General features: G+C 44.9%; 1 protein-coding gene across 1 annotated transcript in view; it reads right to left on the bottom strand.

Moving 5' to 3' along the window:
• The window catches only part of syne2b (spectrin repeat containing, nuclear envelope 2b), a 153,001-nt gene that overhangs the window by 100,253 nt on the left and 34,658 nt on the right, over positions 1-18,090 (bottom strand). Inside the window, exons 35-51 of the mRNA XM_082957505.1 lie at positions 17,960-18,061; positions 17,577-17,771; positions 17,121-17,328; positions 16,282-16,394; positions 15,811-16,013; positions 15,489-15,596; positions 15,114-15,384; positions 14,700-15,029; positions 14,184-14,513; positions 9,605-9,925; positions 9,078-9,407; positions 5,916-6,236; positions 5,389-5,718; positions 4,871-5,200; positions 4,387-4,731; positions 3,585-3,763; positions 3,183-3,498 (exon numbers count right to left, since the gene is read on the bottom strand). Of these exons, the coding sequence (XP_082813631.1) occupies positions 3,183-3,498; positions 3,585-3,763; positions 4,387-4,731; positions 4,871-5,200; positions 5,389-5,718; positions 5,916-6,236; positions 9,078-9,407; positions 9,605-9,925; positions 14,184-14,513; positions 14,700-15,029; positions 15,114-15,384; positions 15,489-15,596; positions 15,811-16,013; positions 16,282-16,394; positions 17,121-17,328; positions 17,577-17,771; positions 17,960-18,061 (4,332 nt within the window). The remainder of the gene's footprint in view (positions 1-3,182; positions 3,499-3,584; positions 3,764-4,386; positions 4,732-4,870; positions 5,201-5,388; positions 5,719-5,915; positions 6,237-9,077; positions 9,408-9,604; positions 9,926-14,183; positions 14,514-14,699; positions 15,030-15,113; positions 15,385-15,488; positions 15,597-15,810; positions 16,014-16,281; positions 16,395-17,120; positions 17,329-17,576; positions 17,772-17,959; positions 18,062-18,090) is intronic.

The following is an 18,090-nucleotide window of genomic DNA, read 5'->3' as shown; positions in this document are numbered from 1 at the left end:
GGGGAAAGGAACAGGCAGCGCTGGGTAGTGATTAACAGTGGTGAGAAGTCCGGGGAGGGATACAATTCACCTACTGTTCGTGTGTATGTATGTGCGTAGGATATCTATTGTTTGTGTGTAGGTATGTGCGTAAGCGGGGAGTGAGCATAAAATGAACATCTTTGTGTAATGGACCTCAGAACGTTCTCTGAATAAACTGTACAGACCTTTTGCAGAAAGCTAAGTCCTTGCCTAATTATTCTTTACCCAGTGTCTTACAAACCTTGGGAATTAGTCAAGGCTTATTGATTGTTAATTATTATCATTGGGATATAAAAATTCCAGTGACAGGACCTGATTGAAGGGGCAGAGAGGGAGAGTGATTATGAGCCAGAGACTATGCCGAATTCCGGGACAGTAGGATTTCATGCTGTTCCGCCTAGGATTTTGTTAGTGAATAGGTACGGCCTTTCACATTGGTGGAGAATGTGGGCACAAGAAGCCGAGGCTGCAGGCACAAGAAGCCGAGACTGATCGAACCCCCCCCCCCCCCCCAGCTGGCGGTATGCGCCGTACAATAGGCGCAGATATTGGCCACAATTCAACAGGACCTGGCACGGGAGAGACCGGCTGACAGGAGAGCCACATCGAGTGTGAACAGCCTGGTCCCATGGATGAGCAAGGAGGACAACATCAAGGCCTACTTCCTAGCCTTCAAATGGATGGCCAGGCGAGAAGGGTGACCTGAAGGAGAGTGGGCCGGGCTGATCTCGCCCCTGCTATCAGGGCCAGCACAGGCGGCATATTATGACCTGGGCGAAGAAGCTGAGCTGGACTACGGCAAGTTGAAGGCAGAGGTGTTGGCTCAGTATAACCTGAACCCTCGTGAGAGAGCCCAGGAGGTTCCACGGATGGACCTACAGGGATGACGAGTCACCCAGAGGACAAGCATTCCAGTTAGTCTGCCTAGTGAAAGGCTGGCTGGGGTCCGCCCGGTCCGTAGCGGAACTACTGGAGACAATCGCGGTCGACAAGTGCTTGAGAGAGCTGCCGCCAACCCTACTAAGAACAGAAAGCCAGAGCAACCCCCAGACAATGGATGCCCTAGTCAGGGCTATTGAGACCTGTAGGACTACAGAGTCCCTTGTAGAGGTCGGTAGGCGTGGGAAGCCGGCACAAGAAGCCCTACTATGAGTGGAGAGGAAGAGAGAGAAACTGCCACCAGAGAGGGAGAGAACGAGACATGAACCTATTCCCTGCACGGTCCAGTATTTTAAATGTCAAGCCCTAGGACACATTGCACAACACTGCCTGAAAACGGATGAGCCCATGCCCACCGAGTCCCCTAACCCGAGCCCCGGCCCCTCCCTGACTAGGGACATTTCTCATCAAGCACAGAGACGGCCCCCGCCCGGTGCGTTCCAGTGAGAATAGGCGGAACCGAAACATTTGCGTTCCTGGACTCCGGCAGCATAGTCTCCCTTAGCCAAAGGGATATACAGGACGACTGGACAGTGCTTGAAGGCAAAGTGAAGGTATCATGCATACACGGCGATGTCCAGGGATACCCCCGGGCCCAAGTAAAGATGACCACACCCGTGGGAAAGGTCCCTATGGTGATGGGCCTGTCACTGAACTTGTCAGTTCCCGTCCTTCTCGGTCGTGACTGCTCACTCTTCCACCGGTTATGGGCCAATGCGGAGAAGCATGAGAGGGGCCGACAAGAGAAGAGGAGCTCACAGCACCACATAGGCCTGGCACATAAACCGGTTGCCCGCCATAATCTCCGGGGAAAGAAAGTAAACCACATGGGGCGACTAGACGGTCTGCTAGGGGAACAGGAGAAGCAGGATGAGGAGTCCACACGACTGCAGTGGCGGGTCTTCAAAGAGATGTCCAATGATGAGATGTACCATGGAATCGAGAGCCAAGGTGAAGAGGGATCCAGCCAGGCAGGCAAGGATAGGAGACAGGAGGAAAGAGAAAGGCTTCGACAGATCTTCGCCAAGTCCACACCAGAGGAGTCCTGGCTGGGGTTTGGCACGGAGACCAACGACGCCGACAGCAGTTTCCCTTTTCCAAGACCTTATGGGTCAGTTTGGCACGGCCCGGCATGGCCCAACAGCGAGATCCAGAGGTGCTAAGGCTTATGGCCAAAGTGGCAGTTATTGATGGGAAGACGCTACAGGATGAGGGTGAGTTACATTTATATTGGGTATGTAGGAGAAGGGAAAGGGAGCGAAACTATGCTACTGCTGGCGATTAAATGGGCGCTAGGGTATCTGAGGTACTACCTCCTGGGGAGAAGTTTCCGCCTGGTCACCGACCACGCCCCCCTCAAGTGGATGGCGGGACAGAGGGACAACAATAGCCGGATAACGAGGTGGTTCCTAGCACTGCAGCCGTTTAAATTCGAGGTGGTTCACAAGCCCGGAAAACTACACGGTAACACGAATGCGCTTTCTCGCCGAGACCTGGTAGGTCCGGCTGGTGCTAGCCCCCCTGGGTCTGGCTTGAGGGGGGATGTGTGAGGGATCAGCCGTATCAAGTGGTCCGACTGCACCCTCTCCTGGAGGTGGGCCGCAGTACAGCCACTACTGACGAGCTCACCTGAGGCCAATTGACTGATTGTTTGTGCTCTCTTAAGGACCTGACTGAAGGGGCAGAGTGATTAACAGCCGGAGACTATGCCGAATTCCAGGATAGTAGGATCCCCTGTTATAGGTTCGGCTCAAGCTGTTGGAGTGGTGTTGGGTACCAACTGTTAGTTTATTTTTGGGGAGTTTTGTTTGGATAGCCATTACCCTGGCCTTTGTTTGTACGGTCCCGGGGAGAGTTGAAACAAGAACTTCCAATATAGTTTCCTTTTTTTTGTTGAAGTCACATCTCTGCGTCTCATTTCGTGCTGTCCCGCCGAGGATTTCGTCAGTGAATAGGTACGGCCTTTCACACAAAGTACTGAGTCAATAGTCTGAATACATATGTATATGTGATATTTCAGTTTTAAATGTTTTATACTTTTGCATTATGGGGAATTGTGTGTAGATTGATGAGGGAAAAAAACAATCAAATCCATTTTAGAATAAGGCTGTATAGTAAAGATTTTGGGAAAAAGTCAAGTGGTCTAAATACTTTCCGAATGCACCGAATACTACAGATGAGTGTATCACTGATCAGTATGATTGGGGAGATCTAACACCCACCGTCAGTTCTTTGAGAAGGGCAGGGATGCATTCCTCCATGGTGGCCCAGGAGAGGTCTGTCCAGCTGGGGTCCTGGGTAAGCTGGAACATTTCCTTGCCCTGGGTGTGGAGGACAGAGAGGGCTGGGGCCAGGTTCCTGGTTTTATCCAGCAGGGTCCTGGCCGTCTCCACAGCCTGCCCCCGGTCTCCCAGCCCAGGCCAGGGGAAGTGACGGGGCAGCTCTGCTGTCTGTTGCTGGAGCTCAGCCAGACGGGACTGGGCTTGACACTTCTGGTACTGACAGGACACCAGGCGTTCCACCACACCTTGCAACAGTCTGACACACCAGGGAAACATTGTTGTTTCACACGGTCGTTTTTTTATTCATTACACACCTTTACATGCAATAAAATGTCACTGTACCTGTGCACCACCTCAGCCTTTTGTACAACTTCTCCCCACTCCTCCTCCATGTCTCTGACTGTCTGCTGAACCTCTAGTCTCCTGCTCTCCTCCAGGTCCTGGTTTTCACACAGACTCTGACCTTGTCTCCTCAAGTCCTGCAGCTTAGAGTCTCCCTCAGGTCTGGAACTCAGGACAGCCTGAAGAGGACATTTGAGTTAAAGGCCCAATGAAGCTGTTTTATATCAATGTCAAATAATTTCTGGGTAACAATTCAGAAACTTACTGTAATAGTTTTCCATTAAAATTGTCCAAAATACACAAACATTATTCAAGCAATACATTTGGTAGGACTGTCTGGGAGTCGTCTGAGTGGGGAGGGGAAAACTGAAAACTAGCTGTTATTGGCAGAGAGGTTTCGAACTCTCTTTGTTATTGGTCTATTAACTCATTTACCACCTGGTGATACCAAAACAGCAAGCAGAAACACCACCATTGAAAAACCTGCTGATTAGAAGGTCCTGTGTATATTGTATTTCAACCAGCAACTATCAGGAAATAACACAGATCAAATGTTTTCACACTTTTACAGTGATATTTTATCAGCTGTTGTAAATGATGCAAAACACAGGAAAAACTGAATGTTGACTGCACTGGGCCTTTAATGCAACAGAATATACAAGGAATGGTCTGTACAGTAAATAGTATAAACTGCTTGAAGATTTGGCCATAAATTGGCTTTGCAATCTTAACATTTTCATATTTTTAATCAGTCAATCAATTGTGACAATAAAAAGATCCTGCGGTGTAGTGTAGCGCGCACCTTTGCTCTCTGCAGCCTGTCCTGGATCTCTTCCTTGCTGCCCCGGGTGCCTGTTCCCAGGGAGTGTGTGTTCTGCTGCTGCAGTTTGAACCAGTCTCTGCTGCTCTCCTCCAGGGCCTGGAAGGCCTCTAGCTGCCTGGAGAGAGAATACCACACCTGGGCCTGACGCCTAGTATCCTCAGCAGTCTGCAGGACACTTCTCCACTCCTCCTCCATGTCTGTGACTGTCTGCTGAACCTCTCGTCTCCTGCTCTCCTCCAGGTCCTGATGTTCACACAGACTCTGACATCGTCTCCTCAAGTCCTGCAGCTTAGAGTCTCCCTCAGGTCTGGAATTCAGGACAGCCTGTGGATAGAGAGATAGAAAAAGAGTAGTGCCTTAGGGCCTCAGCTAGATCGGACCTTGTTGGAAGTGTTACTGACTTGACTATGTGTTACTGACTTGACATCTGACGTTTTTTAGGCACAAGTAGCTATAAACTTACCTGTGCTACGTTTATTCTGTCATCAGTCTGGCTCTGGCTGCCCAGAGAGTGTAGGCGTTGTTTGTGGTCTCTGACCCAGGCCTGAATGCTTCCCTTCTGGGTAAAATATTCAATAATTTCCCTCTCTATGACACTCTGAACCTCGGCCTTATCCAACACCTCCTTTGCAGCCTTAAGAACGTCTCCCCACTCCTCCTCCATGTCTGTGACTGTCTGCTGAACCTCTTGTCTCCTGCTCTCCTCCAGGTCCTGATGTTCACACAGACTTTGGCATCGTCTCCTCAAGTCCTGCAGCTTAGAGTCTCCCTCTTGTCTGGAACTCAGGACGGCCTGGTAACAGACACAAACACTAGGTAAAGACTAATGTAGTATAGTAAGCATTATGGACTTAGAATTAGCACAAAGAATACTCATAACAACCTTAGTCCAAAACTGAGCCTAAGCTCAAGCCCTAGTCTTTGCCCTGCTGTAGCCCAGACCCAAACACTAACCATGTCGACCATTAACTGTAGACTGACCTGTGCAGTTTGTATTCTGTTCTCTGTCTTGGCCTGGCTGCCCAAAGAAAGTAAGCGTTGATGTTGGCCTTTGATCCAGGCCCTGGAGTTCTCCTTCTGGGTTTCCAAGTCTCTCAGCTGGCCTTCAATAGCACTCTGCATCTCAGCTTTGGTAAGAGTTTCCTCAGCAGTCTGCAGGACTCTCCTCCACTCCTCCTCCATGTCTGTGACTGTCTGCTGAACCTCTCGTCTCCTGCTCTCCTCCAGGTCCTGATGTTCACACAGACTCTGACCTCGTCTCCTCAAGTCCTGCAGCTTAGAGTCTCCCTCAGGTCTGGAATTCAGGACAGCCTGAAGACAAAAACACAGGTACTAAGTCAAAACTGAATTAGGCAGTTTAGAGAAAGACCAAAAGCCAAATCCATGTTTTTATGCCAAGTAAGACTTGGATGGAAGAGCCATGAATTGTAAATCCAGAACGAATGCTGACAACAACAATAAGTCCATATCTTCGGAGGATTTATAAGCACTTCCAGCTGTACACAGACCTGTGCGGTATGTAGTCTCTCCTCAGTCTTGGTCTGGCTGCTCTGAGAGTGTAGCTGTTGTTTCTGGTCTTTCACCCAGACCCGAGCGCCTTCCTTCCAGGTTTCAAAAGCTCTCAGCTCTTTTTCTAGTACCTCTATCCGATCCAGCGCCTCTTTTGCAGCCTGTAGGACTCTCCTCCACTCCTCTTCCATTTCTCTGACTGTCTGCTGAACCTCTTGTCTCCTGCTCTCCTCCAGGTCCTGATGTTCACACAGACTTTGACATTGTCTCCTCAAGTCCTGCAGCTTCGAGTCTCCCTCAGTTCTGGAACTCAGGACGGCCTGGTAACAGACATAAACACTAGCTTAAGACTAAGGTAGTATAGTAACCATTATGGACTTAGACTTAGCACAAAAAATACGAATCTATAGGGGGAGATTTAGCATAAAAAATACTATCCAAAGTGGGAGACTTAGCACAAAAAAATACTATCCAAAGTGGGAGACTTAGCACAAAAAAATACTATCCATAGTGAGAGACTTAGCACAAAAAATACTATCCATAGTGAGAGGCTTAGCACAAAAAATACTATCCATAGGGGGAGCCTGGGCAAAGGAAATGTCTGACCTTTTTCAACAGTCTGACTGTGAATATCTGTATGAAACCCAAATTAAGGGAGACATAGAAATGATTAAAAAACAACTGTTGAAGCAATATGAAAAAAAATGGGTGGAGACGATTAATCATGAACCCAAAATGAGAACATTTTGTTTGATTAAGGGTGAATCTGTGTGGGAGATATATTATATATAACCTACCTAAAAGCAAGAGATCGAAATGTACACAGGTAAGATCAGGGATATTGCCTCTGCGTATTGAAACGGGTAAGATCAGGGATATTGTCTCTGCGTATTGAAACAGGTAAGATCAGGGATATTGCCTCTGCGTATTGAAACAGGTAAGATCAGGGATATTGCCTCTGCGTATTGAAACAGGTAAGATCAGGGATATTGGCTCTGCGTATTGAAACAGGTAAGATCAGGGATATTGTCTCTGCGTATTGAAACAGGTAGGATCAGGGATATTGTCTCTGCGTATTGACACAGGTAAGATCAGAGATATTGTCTCTGCGTATTGAAACAGGTAGGATCAGGGATATTGTCTCTGCGTATTGAAACGGGTCAGATCAGGGATATTGTCTCTGCGTATTGAAACAGGTAAGATCAGGGATATTGCCTCTGCGTATTGAAACAGGTAGGATCAGGGATATTGTCTCTGTGTATTGAAACGGGTAAGATCAGGGATATTGTCTCTGCGTATTGAAACAGGTAAGATCAGGGATATTGCCTCTGCGTATTGAAACAGGTAAGATCAGGGATATTGCCTCTGCGTATTGAAACAGGTAAGATCAGGGATATTGGCTCTGCGTATTGAAACAGGTAAGATCAGGGATATTGTCTCTGCGTATTGAAACAGGTAGGATCAGGGATATTGTCTCTGCGTATTGACACAGGTAAGATCAGAGATATTGTCTCTGCGTATTGAAACAGGTAGGATCAGGGATATTGTCTCTGCGTATTGAAACGGGTCAGATCAGGGATATTGGCTCTGCGTATTGAAACAGGTAAGATCAGGGATATTGCCTCTGCGTATTGAAACAGGTAGGATCAGGGATATTGTCTCTGTGTATTGAAACAGGTAGGATCAGGGATATTGTCTCTGCGTATTGAAACGGGTCAGATCAGGGATATTGGCTCTGCGTATTGAAACAGGTAAGATCAGGGATATTGTCTCTGCGTATTGAAACAGGTAGGATCAGGGATATTGTCTCTGCGTATTGAAACAGGTAGAATCAGGGATATTGTCTCTGCGTATTGAAACAGGTAGGATCAGGGATATTGTTTCTGCGTATTGAAACAGGTCAGATCAGGGATATTGTCTCTGTGTATTGAAACAGGTAAGATCAGGGATATTGCCTCTGCGTATTGAAACAGGTAAGATCAGAGATATTGTCTCTGCGTATTGAAACGGGTCAGATCAGAGATATTGCCTCTGCGTATTGAAACAGGTAAGATCAGACATATTGTCTCTGCGTATTGAAACGGGTCAGATCAGGGATATTGGCTCTGCGTATTGAAACAGGTCGGTATTGTGGTGAAATGGAAGAGGAAAGACTATTCCTCTATTGTGACCTCGAAGAAATAGAGACTGAAACTCATTGTATCCTCTATTGCCCTTTCTACCAAGATATACGCTTGCTTTTATTCCAGAAAGCACACCAGATACACCAGATATACTCTTTGTTTCTGGCTCAAAATGGCCGGAAACAAAGCACTTTCTTCTGAAACTTGTCAGTCTATTCCTGTTCTGAGAAATGAAGGCTAATCCATACGAGAAATTGCCAAGAAACTGAAGATCTGGTACAATGCTGTGTACAACTCCCTTTACAGAACAGCGCAAACTGGCTCTAACCAGAATAGAAAAAGGAGGGGGAGGCCCCGGTGCACAACTGAGCAAGAGGACAACTACATTAGAGTGTATAGTTTGATAAACAGATGCCTCACGTCCTCAACTGGCAGCGTCATTAAATAATACCCACAAAACACCAGTCTCAAAGTCAACAGTGAAGAGGCTACTCCGGGATGCTGGCCTTCTAGGCAGAGTTCCATAAAAAATCTGCCGTTTCCAGCTACAATAATCATTTACAACATTAACAATGTCTACACTGTATTTCTGATCAATTTAATGTTATTTTAATAGACAAAAAATGTGCTTTTCTTACATAAACAAGGACATTTCTAAGTGACCCCAAACTTTTGAACGGTAGTGTATGTATGTATGTATGTATGTGTATATGCATGTATAATTATAGTTTGGATAACCTTATTTACTATTGTGTATAGATTTTTACTTTAACATTTTTTTCACTGTTTATTCAATGAGCAATGCAGAGAACACCGGAAGAAGAATTATCATTGAATTACCACAGAGAATTATTGTAATGCTTGTTTATGTGTCAATTAATCCCAGAAGGGATGGGTTGTCAATTGGCGATTTCACATGAAAATAAACATTCTTAACAACCTTAGTCCAAAACTGAGCCTAAGCTCAAGCCCTAGTCTTTGCCCTGCTGTAGCCCAGACCCAAACACTAACCATGTCGACCATTAACTGTAGACTGACCTGTGCAGTTTGTATTCTGTTCTCTGTCTTGGCCTGGCTGCCCAAAGAAAGTAAGCGTTGATGTTGGCCTTTGATCCAGGCCCTGGAGTTCTCCTTCTGGGTTTCCAAGTCTCTCAGCTGGCCTTCAATAGCACTCTGCATCTCAGCTTTGGTAAGAGTTTCCTCAGCAGTCTGCAGGACTCTGCTCCACTCCTCCTCCATGTCTCTGACTGTCTGCTGAACCTCTCGTCTCCTGCTCTCCTCCAGGTCCTGATGTTCACACAGACTCTGACCTCGTCTCCTCAAGTCCTGCAGCTTAGAGTCTCCCTCAGGTCTGGAATTCAGGACAGCCTGAAGACAAAAACACAGGTACTAAGTCAAAACTGAATTAGGCAGTTTAGAGAAAGACCAAAAGCCAAATCTATGTTTTTATGCCAAGTAAGACTCGGATGGAAGAGCCATGAATTGTAAATTCAGAACGAATGCTGACAACAACAATAAGTTCATATCTTCGGAGGATTTATAAGCACCTCTAGCTGTACACAGACCTGTGTGGTATGTAGTCTCTCCTCAGTCTTGGTCTGGCTGCTCTGAGAGTGTAGCTGTTGTTTCTGGTCTTTCACCCAGACCCGAGCGCCTTCCTTCCAGGTTTCAAAAGCTCTCAGCTCTTTTTCTAGTACCTCTACCCGATCCAGCGCCTCTTTTGCAGCCTGTAGGACTCTCCTCCACTCCTCTTCCATTTCTCTGACTGTCTGCTGAACCTCTTGTCTCCTGCTCTCCTCCAGGTCCTGATGTTCACACAGACTTTGACATTGTCTCCTCAAGTCCTGCAGCTTCGAGTCTCCCTCAGTTCTGGAACTCAGGACGGCCTGGTAACAGACATAAACACTAGCTTAAGACTAAGGTAGTATAGTAACCATTATGGACTTAGACTTAGCACAAAAAATACGAATCTATAGGGGGAGATTTAGCATAAAAAATACTATCCATAGTGGGAGACTTAGCACAAAAAAATACTATCCAAAGTGGGAGACTTAGCACAAAAACAACTATCCATAGTGAGAGGCTTAGCACAAAAAATACTATCCATAGTGGGAGACTTAGCACAAAAAATACTATCCATAGGGGGAGCCTGGGCAAAGGAAATGTCTGACCTTTTTCAACAGTCTGACTGTGAATATCTGTATGAAACCCAAATTAAGGGAGACATAGAAATGATTAAAAAACAACTGTTGAAGCAATATGAAAAAAAATGGGTGGAGACGATTAATCATGAACCCAAAATGAGAACATTTTGTTTGATTAAGGGTGAATCTGTGTGGGAGATATATTATATATAACCTACCTAAAAGCAAGAGATCGAAATGTACACAGGTAAGATCAGGGATATTGCCTCTGCGTATTGAAACGGGTAAGATCAGGGATATTGTCTCTGCGTATTGAAACAGGTAAGATCAGGGATATTGTCTCTGCATATTGAAACAGGTAAGATCAGGGATAATGCCTCTGCGTATTGAAACAGGTAAGATCAGGGATATTGCCTCTGCGTATTGAAACAGGTAAGATCAGGGATATTGGCTCTGCGTATTGAAACAGGTAAGATCAGGGATATTGCCTCTGCGTATTGAAACAGGTAGGATCAGGGATATTGTCTCTGTGTATTGAAACAGGTAGGATCAGGGATATTGTCTCTGCGTATTGAAACGGGTCAGATCAGGGATATTGTCTCTGCGTATTGAAACAGGTAAGATCAGGGATATTGGCTCTGCGTATTGAAACAGGTAGGATCAGGGATATTGGCTCTGCGTATTGAAACAGGTAGGATCAGGGATATTGTCTCTGCGTATTGAAACAGGTAGGATCAGGGATATTGTCTCTGCGTATTGAAACAGGTAAGATCAGGGATATTGTCTCTGCGTATTGAAACAGGCAAGATCAGGGATATTGCCTCTGCGTATTGAAACGGGTAAGATCAGGGATATTGCCTCTGCGTATTGAAACAGGTAAGATCAGGGATATTGCCTCTGCGTATTGAAACAGGTAAGATCAGGGATATTGGCTCTGCGTATTGAAACAGGTAAGATCAGGGATATTGCCTCTGCGTATTGAAACAGGTAGGATCAGGGATATTGTCTCTGTGTATTGAAACAGGTAGGATCAGGGATATTGTCTCTGCGTATTGAAACGGGTCAGATCAGGGATATTGTCTCTGCGTATTGAAACAGGTAAGATCAGGGATATTGGCTCTGCGTATTGAAACAGGTAGGATCAGGGATATTGTCTCTGCGTATTGAAACAGGTAGGATCAGGGATATTGTCTCTGCGTATTGAAACAGGTAGGATCAGGGATATTGTCTCTGCGTATTGAAACAGGTAGGATCAGGGATATTGTCTCTGCGTATTGAAACAGGTAAGATCAGGGATATTGTCTCTGTGTATTGAAACAGGTAAGATCAGGGATATTGTCTCTGCGTATTGAAACAGGTAAGATCAGGGATATTGTCTCTGTGTATTGAAACAGATAAGATCAGGGATATTGCCTCTGCGTATTGAAACAGGTAAGATCAGAGATATTGTCTCTGCGTATTGAAACGGGTCAGATCAGGGATATTGGCTCTGCGTATTGAAACAGGTCGGTATTGTGGTGAAATGGAAGAGGAAAGACTATTCCACTATTGTGACCTCGAAGAAATAGAGACTGAAACTCATTGTATCCTCTATTGCCCTTTCTACCAAGATATACGCTTGCTTTTATTCCAGAAAGCACACCAGATACACCAGATATACTCTTTGTTTCTGGCTCAAAATGGCCGGAAACAAAGCACTTTCTTCTGAAACTTGTCAGTCTATTCCTGTTCTGAGAAATGAAGGCTTTTCCATGCGAGAAATTGCCAAGTAACTGAAGATCTGGTACAATGCTGTGAACTACTCCCTTCACAGAACAGCACAAACTGGCTCTAACCAGAATAGAAAAAGGAGGGGGTGGCCCCGGTGCACAACTGAGCAAGAGGACAACTACATTAGAGTGTATAGTTTGATAAACAGATGCCTCATGTCCTCAACTGGCAGTGTCATTAAATAATACCCACAAAACACCAGTCTCAAAGTCAACAGTGAAGAGGCTACTCCGGGATGCTGGCCTTCTAGGCAGAGTTCCATAAAAAATCTGCCGTTTCCAGCTACAATAATCATTTACAACATTAACAATGTCTACACTGTATTTCTGATCAATTTAATGTTATTTTAATAGACAAAAAATGTGCTTTTCTTACATAAACAAGGACATTTCTAAGTGACCCCAAACTTTTGAACGGTAGTGTGTGTATGTATGTATGTGTATATGTATGTATAATTATAGTTTGGATAACCTTATTTACTATTTTGGATAGATTTTTACTTTAACATTTTTTTCACTCTTTATTCGATGAGCAATGCAGAGAACACCGGAAGAAGAATTATCATTGAATTACCACAGAGAATTATTGTAATGCTTGTTTATGTGTCAATTAATCCCAGAAGGGATGGGTTGCCAATTGGCGATTTCACATAAAAATAAACATTCATAACAACCTTAGTCCAAAACTGAGCCTAAGCTCAAGCCCTAGTCTTTGCCCTGCTGTAGCCCAGACCCAAACACTAACCATGTCGGCCATTAACTTCTTCACTATAGGGGGCAGTATTTTCACGGCCGGATGAAAAACGTACCCAAATTAAACTGCCTCCTACTCAGACTCAGAAGGTAGGATATGCATATTATTAGTAGATTTGGATAGAAACCACTCTGAAGTTCCTAAAACTGTTTGAATGATGTCTGTGTATAACAGAACTCATATGGCAGGCAAAAACCTGAGAAAAATCCAACCAGGAAGTTTGACCTCACGTGGTTGTAGTCATTTCAAATGATGCTCTGTCTAAACTACAGTGTCTGTGATGTCATATTGCACTTCCTAAGGCTTCCACTAGATGTCAACAGTCATTAGAACTTTGTTTGAGGCTTCTACAATGCAATTTGATTGAATAATACCTGGAACAGTATGTGGTCGGGCTGGGGTCATTGACTTGCCTCGTGCGCACTCACGCAAGGCTAGCCATTTTTTTTTTTAATTCTGTAATGAATCTGCTATTGTCCAGTTGGAAAATTATCGAAATTCTACATTGAAAACACCCTAAAGATTGATTGTGAACATGGTTTGACATGTTTCTACAAACGCTGAGGGAACTTTATAACTTTTCGTCGACGGTGGATAGATGCATTTTGGAATGGTGATCTGGACGCGCCATCAAAACTGATTTATTTAGACATAAATTATGGACTTTATCGAACAAATGAACATTTCTTGTAGAAGTGGGAGACCTTCCGAGTGCATTCAGCCGAAGATCAGCAAAGGTAAGATAATATTTTTAACATATTTCAGCGTTTTGTGGATGCCGTGGCTGGACGGCTAACTGAATAGCTTGGGGCTCAGTAGTCAGAATATTGAACAATGTGCTTTCTCCGTAAAGTTATTTTGAAATCTGACAACGCGGTTGCAAAAAGGAATAGTTCATCTATACTTCTTTAATTAATTGTTATATATTTTGTCAACGTTTATGATGAGTATTTCTGTAAATTATGGTGCACATTCACCGGAAATTTGGGGGTGAATACATTTTCTGAACGTCACGAGCCAATGTAAAATGGGTTTTTTGGATATAGATATGAACTTGATGGAACATAAAATGCATGTATTGTCTAACATAATGTTCTAGGAGTGTCATCTGATGAAGATCATCAAAGGTTAGTGCATAATTTTAGCTGGTTTTGTGCTTTTGGACGGCTACCCTTGCTTGGAAAATGGCTGTCCTTGCTAGGAAAATGGCTGTGTTGTTGTTTTTTTGCTGTGGTGTTATCCTAACATAATCTAATGTTTTGCTTTCGCTGTAAAGCCTTTTTGAAATCGGACAATATGGTTAGATTCAGGAGAGGTTTATCTTTCAAATGGTGTAAAATAGTCGTATGTTTGAGAAAATTGAATTGTGGTATTTTAGTTGTTTTTGTATTTCGAGCCATGCGATCCCATTGGCTGTTGGCTAGGGGTTCCGCTGGCGGAACGGGGTTCCGCTGTAAGAGGTTAACTGTAGACTGACCTGTGCAGTTTGTATTCTGTTCTCTGTCTTGGCCTGGCTGCCCAAAGAAAGTAAGCGTTGATGTTGGCCTTTGATCCAGGCCCTGGAGTTCTCCTTCTGGGTTTCCAAGTCTCTCAGCTGGCCTTCAATAGCACTCTGCATCTCAGCTTTGGTAAGAGTTTCCTCAGCAGTCTGCAGGACTCTCCTCCACTCCTCCTCCATGTCTGTGACTGTCTGCTGAACCTCTCGTCTCCTGCTCTCCTCCAGGTCCTGATGTTCACACAGACTTTGACCTCGTCTCCTCAAGTCCTGCAGCTTAGAGTCTCCCTCAGGTCTGCAGCTCAGGATGGTCTGAAAAGAAACACATATTTTTTAACAAGTACATTAAGCATGTCTAATTGACTACTGGCCAAAGGCATATCCAAAACTGTATCCCAAACCAGGGCCCATGCCATGACTCTTACGTTAACCCTAAACGAACTGCCACTGTTTGTCACCCAGACAGTGTACCATACGTGTCCGTAGCTGGAGACTGACCTGTGCTGTGTGTCTTTGGTCCTCAGTCTTGGCCTGGTTGCCCAGAGAGTGGAGTTGCTGCTGCTGGTCTCTGACCCAGGTCCTGGTACTTTCTGTCTGGGAGTCAAACACTCTCAGCTGGCCTTCGATAGCACTCTGCATCTCAGCTTTGGTAAGAGTTTCCTCAGCAGTCTGCAGGACTCTCCTCCACTCCTCCTCCATGTCTCTGACTGTCTGCTGAACCTCTTGTCTCCTGCTCTCCTCCAGGTCCTGATGTTCACACAGACTTTGGCATCGTCTCCTCAAGTCCTGCAGCTTAGAGTCTCCCTCAGGTCTGGAACTGAGAATGACCTGGAGAGTAAAACACATGAACATCTTAAGGGAATCCTCTTAATATTTTTTTATTAAGTTTTCCATCATGTCCTATTGACATACCTGTGCTGTGTGTATTCTCTCCTCTTTCTGGATCTGGTGATGCTGTCGTTGTTGCTGGTCTCTAACCCAGGTCCTGGTGCTGTCAGTCTGGGTATCAAACCTCCTACAGTCCTCCTCCAGGACTCTCAAGATCTCGGCCTGCTGCTGCAGTGTGGCCTCCAGGCTCCGGTAGCGCTGCAGGAGGTCATCAGTGTCAGTCAGCAGGGTGTCCCCTCTCAGACCCTGCCTCCGCACCGACGAACACAGCTCACTGAGGGCCTCCACTCTCTCACTGGATCACAGAGAAGACAATGTATCACCACTACTCACTACATCACACCACCACACCACTGCTCTAAGTTAACCCTCAAGAAAGTCTGCAATAACTCAATTCACCTTTTTTTGTGGAGATCTTTGAGAAAGTTGTTGACTTGTTCTCCTTCCACTGACTTGTGTTCCCAGGCCTGAAGCCAGTCATGGAAACGTTCATGTTCCTGCTGTAGACTGAAGAACACAAGAAAGACACCATGTTGACTAAAATGACGCATGCGACTGATAATGACCCATTGTCAAATGACCGACTGCTTACATCCTCCCTTCAGTATCATTGTGGTGCCATCTAGTAGTAACAGTGCTTATAGCAGTGTATAGTAGTAATGATGTATAGTAACACTATTAGGAATCGGAGTGTATAGTATTTAGTGGTAATAGTGATTACCTGTTGAGGGTTCTGAGGACAGTGTCCAGCTGGCTCTGTCTGCCCTGGCAGTGGGTTCTGAATGTGGCCAGCTCCTTCTCCTGCTCCCCCAGCCAGCTTTTCAGGTGGGCCAGCTGCTCTGGCGGAACCTGCTCTCTGCCTCTCTCCAGGTGCTCTCTCACCTGACCCAGATGCTTCTCACCATCCTTAGATGCCAGGAAACACTGGTAGAAAAAGAAAGAGACATTATAACTCAGACAGAGCTGATGCTGGGGTTTCAAGCAATGTATCAGTCATGTCAAGAAAGTACTGGGATATTCTAAGTGAAATAGAGGTTCAATAGAGAAAATTCAGTCAATCCCAACCAACACTGTGTTCACCCATGTGATCACAGATCAAAAGATGTGATCAAGACCAAAACTCATCCTCCCCTTATGTCCATTTACATTGTCAGATGATTCTGTAAGATGTGATATCCAGCCTGCTACTCACAGCCAGTCTTTTCATGGAGGCCTCCACGTCCTGTTTACACTCTGGGTTCTCAAAGCACTCGTTCACAGACAACTGCAGGTCCTGGAACCACTCTTCAAACAAATGGCTCTCATCTGAAGAATGGAAAATGACGAGAGAAGTATTGAAAAAATTAGGGGGAACTGATACCTGACTAAACCAAGTAACCACTGAATGAAACTAGATTTTTTATGAATATTACAAACACAGATTAAAATACATTTGGCCAAGGGATCCATGGAATAAATGTATAATGTGTAATACAATATAATATTATTAATCTACAATGTACATTTTTAACCCTGGGCAACATGGGTCTGAGAGGCTCACAGGATATTGGTATACACAGTACTCCACCAATTATAATTTTTTTTAAACTAAATACTATTCCTAAATGCACTGTAATTTAAGCTTGAAAACACAACATTTTGTCTTTGCCTCATGGAAAAATGTATATAATTACAGGATATTAGCTTTAAATCTGCAACAACAACAAAAACCTCTCTGCCCCATGACACAATGTGTAGAATGGCAGGAAATTTATTTGAAAACGGCAAAACTTCTCAGATGCCAAGAGGCGGGCCTTTTAAATGTTCTTTCCCCAGGCTCGAGACTTGGTTTGTCCAGCCATGTACTGCAGAAGTCATAGTGAAACTCCTTGTAGGCTATTTTTATCACACTCGAGTTGTGTTCTGATTATGAGAGGGTCCCTGATGAATTTGTTATCACAAAAGGGGTCCCCGGCCCCAAAAAAGTTTGAGAACCCCGGTCTTAAACTAAGTTTAAATGAAAGCAACAACCAATTAACAATAAATCCTTACTTTTGACGACCTTGATGAGGCCCTTTTCTCCCTCCTCCTGTTTCTGGTGGATCATGTATTTGGTGTGTGAGATGTTCTCTCTGAGCCTGGTGCAGTCTGTAGACAGGGTCTGCAGCACCTGGGTGCTGGCCACACTGGACATGAGGCCCACCTCCTTCAGCACTGACCCTGCCTGCTCCTCCTGGGCCTGTAGCTGCTCACACAGATCCTACACCATGACAGAAATCATGTTCAATATCAACACGGGGACCAGTCAGGTTATATTCTGGTCTATCTGGGTAGATATGTTTTATCTGGATAGGAGTTTGTTTGTGTCATTAAAAATAGTAATCTGAACTTTTCATATGAATGATACATTTCACATAGTATAAACAATGACAGGTGAGTTTTGTCATTTAGTTGTCAGATGAGTTTAGTTTAATGAACGTTGTACAGTACGAGGAGGATGTACTGTACCTGCATCTGGGCCTGGTCTCCTGGCAGACTGAGCGCGCCCAGAGAGGACTGGATGGTGTGCAGGGCAGACTGGCACTCTGTCATCTTCTCTGCCAGGTGTCTCTTTACAGCGATCAGCTCCTGGAAGACATCGGTGCTGTCGGAGAATAGCTCGTCCACCTGATCCATCTTCTTCCTCAGCTGGGTCTCCATCACCTGAGGCGGGGGGGAGGTCACATGACATGGGGTGTGTTGGGGAGGGTGGGTCAGTTAAGTTGAAAATTATTGCCATTCTAGATGTCAATGCTACATTTCACCCTTCCAAGAACATATATCATGTTTACAGTAAATACTATGAAATAGAGCTACCTGTATTCTGGAAATAGTTATGCTAGTTAACTCACCTGTAGCTCCAATGGGGCCTCTTGGGTTTGAAGAAGCTCCTGGATCTCAATGGACTTCTTGTGGAAATGCTCAATGTTCTCCTCATGGGCATGGATCTCATCCTGAGGAAAACAGCACAATGTTACTAAAA

The sequence above is a fragment of the Salmo salar genome, chromosome 01 (genome assembly GCF_965601325.2).
Source record: "Salmo salar chromosome 01, fSalSal1, whole genome shotgun sequence".
Classification (NCBI taxonomy): Eukaryota; Metazoa; Chordata; class Actinopteri; order Salmoniformes; family Salmonidae; genus Salmo; species Salmo salar.
The sequence above is the reverse complement of the archived record's forward strand: the minus strand, read 5'-3'. Positions and strand labels throughout refer to the sequence as shown.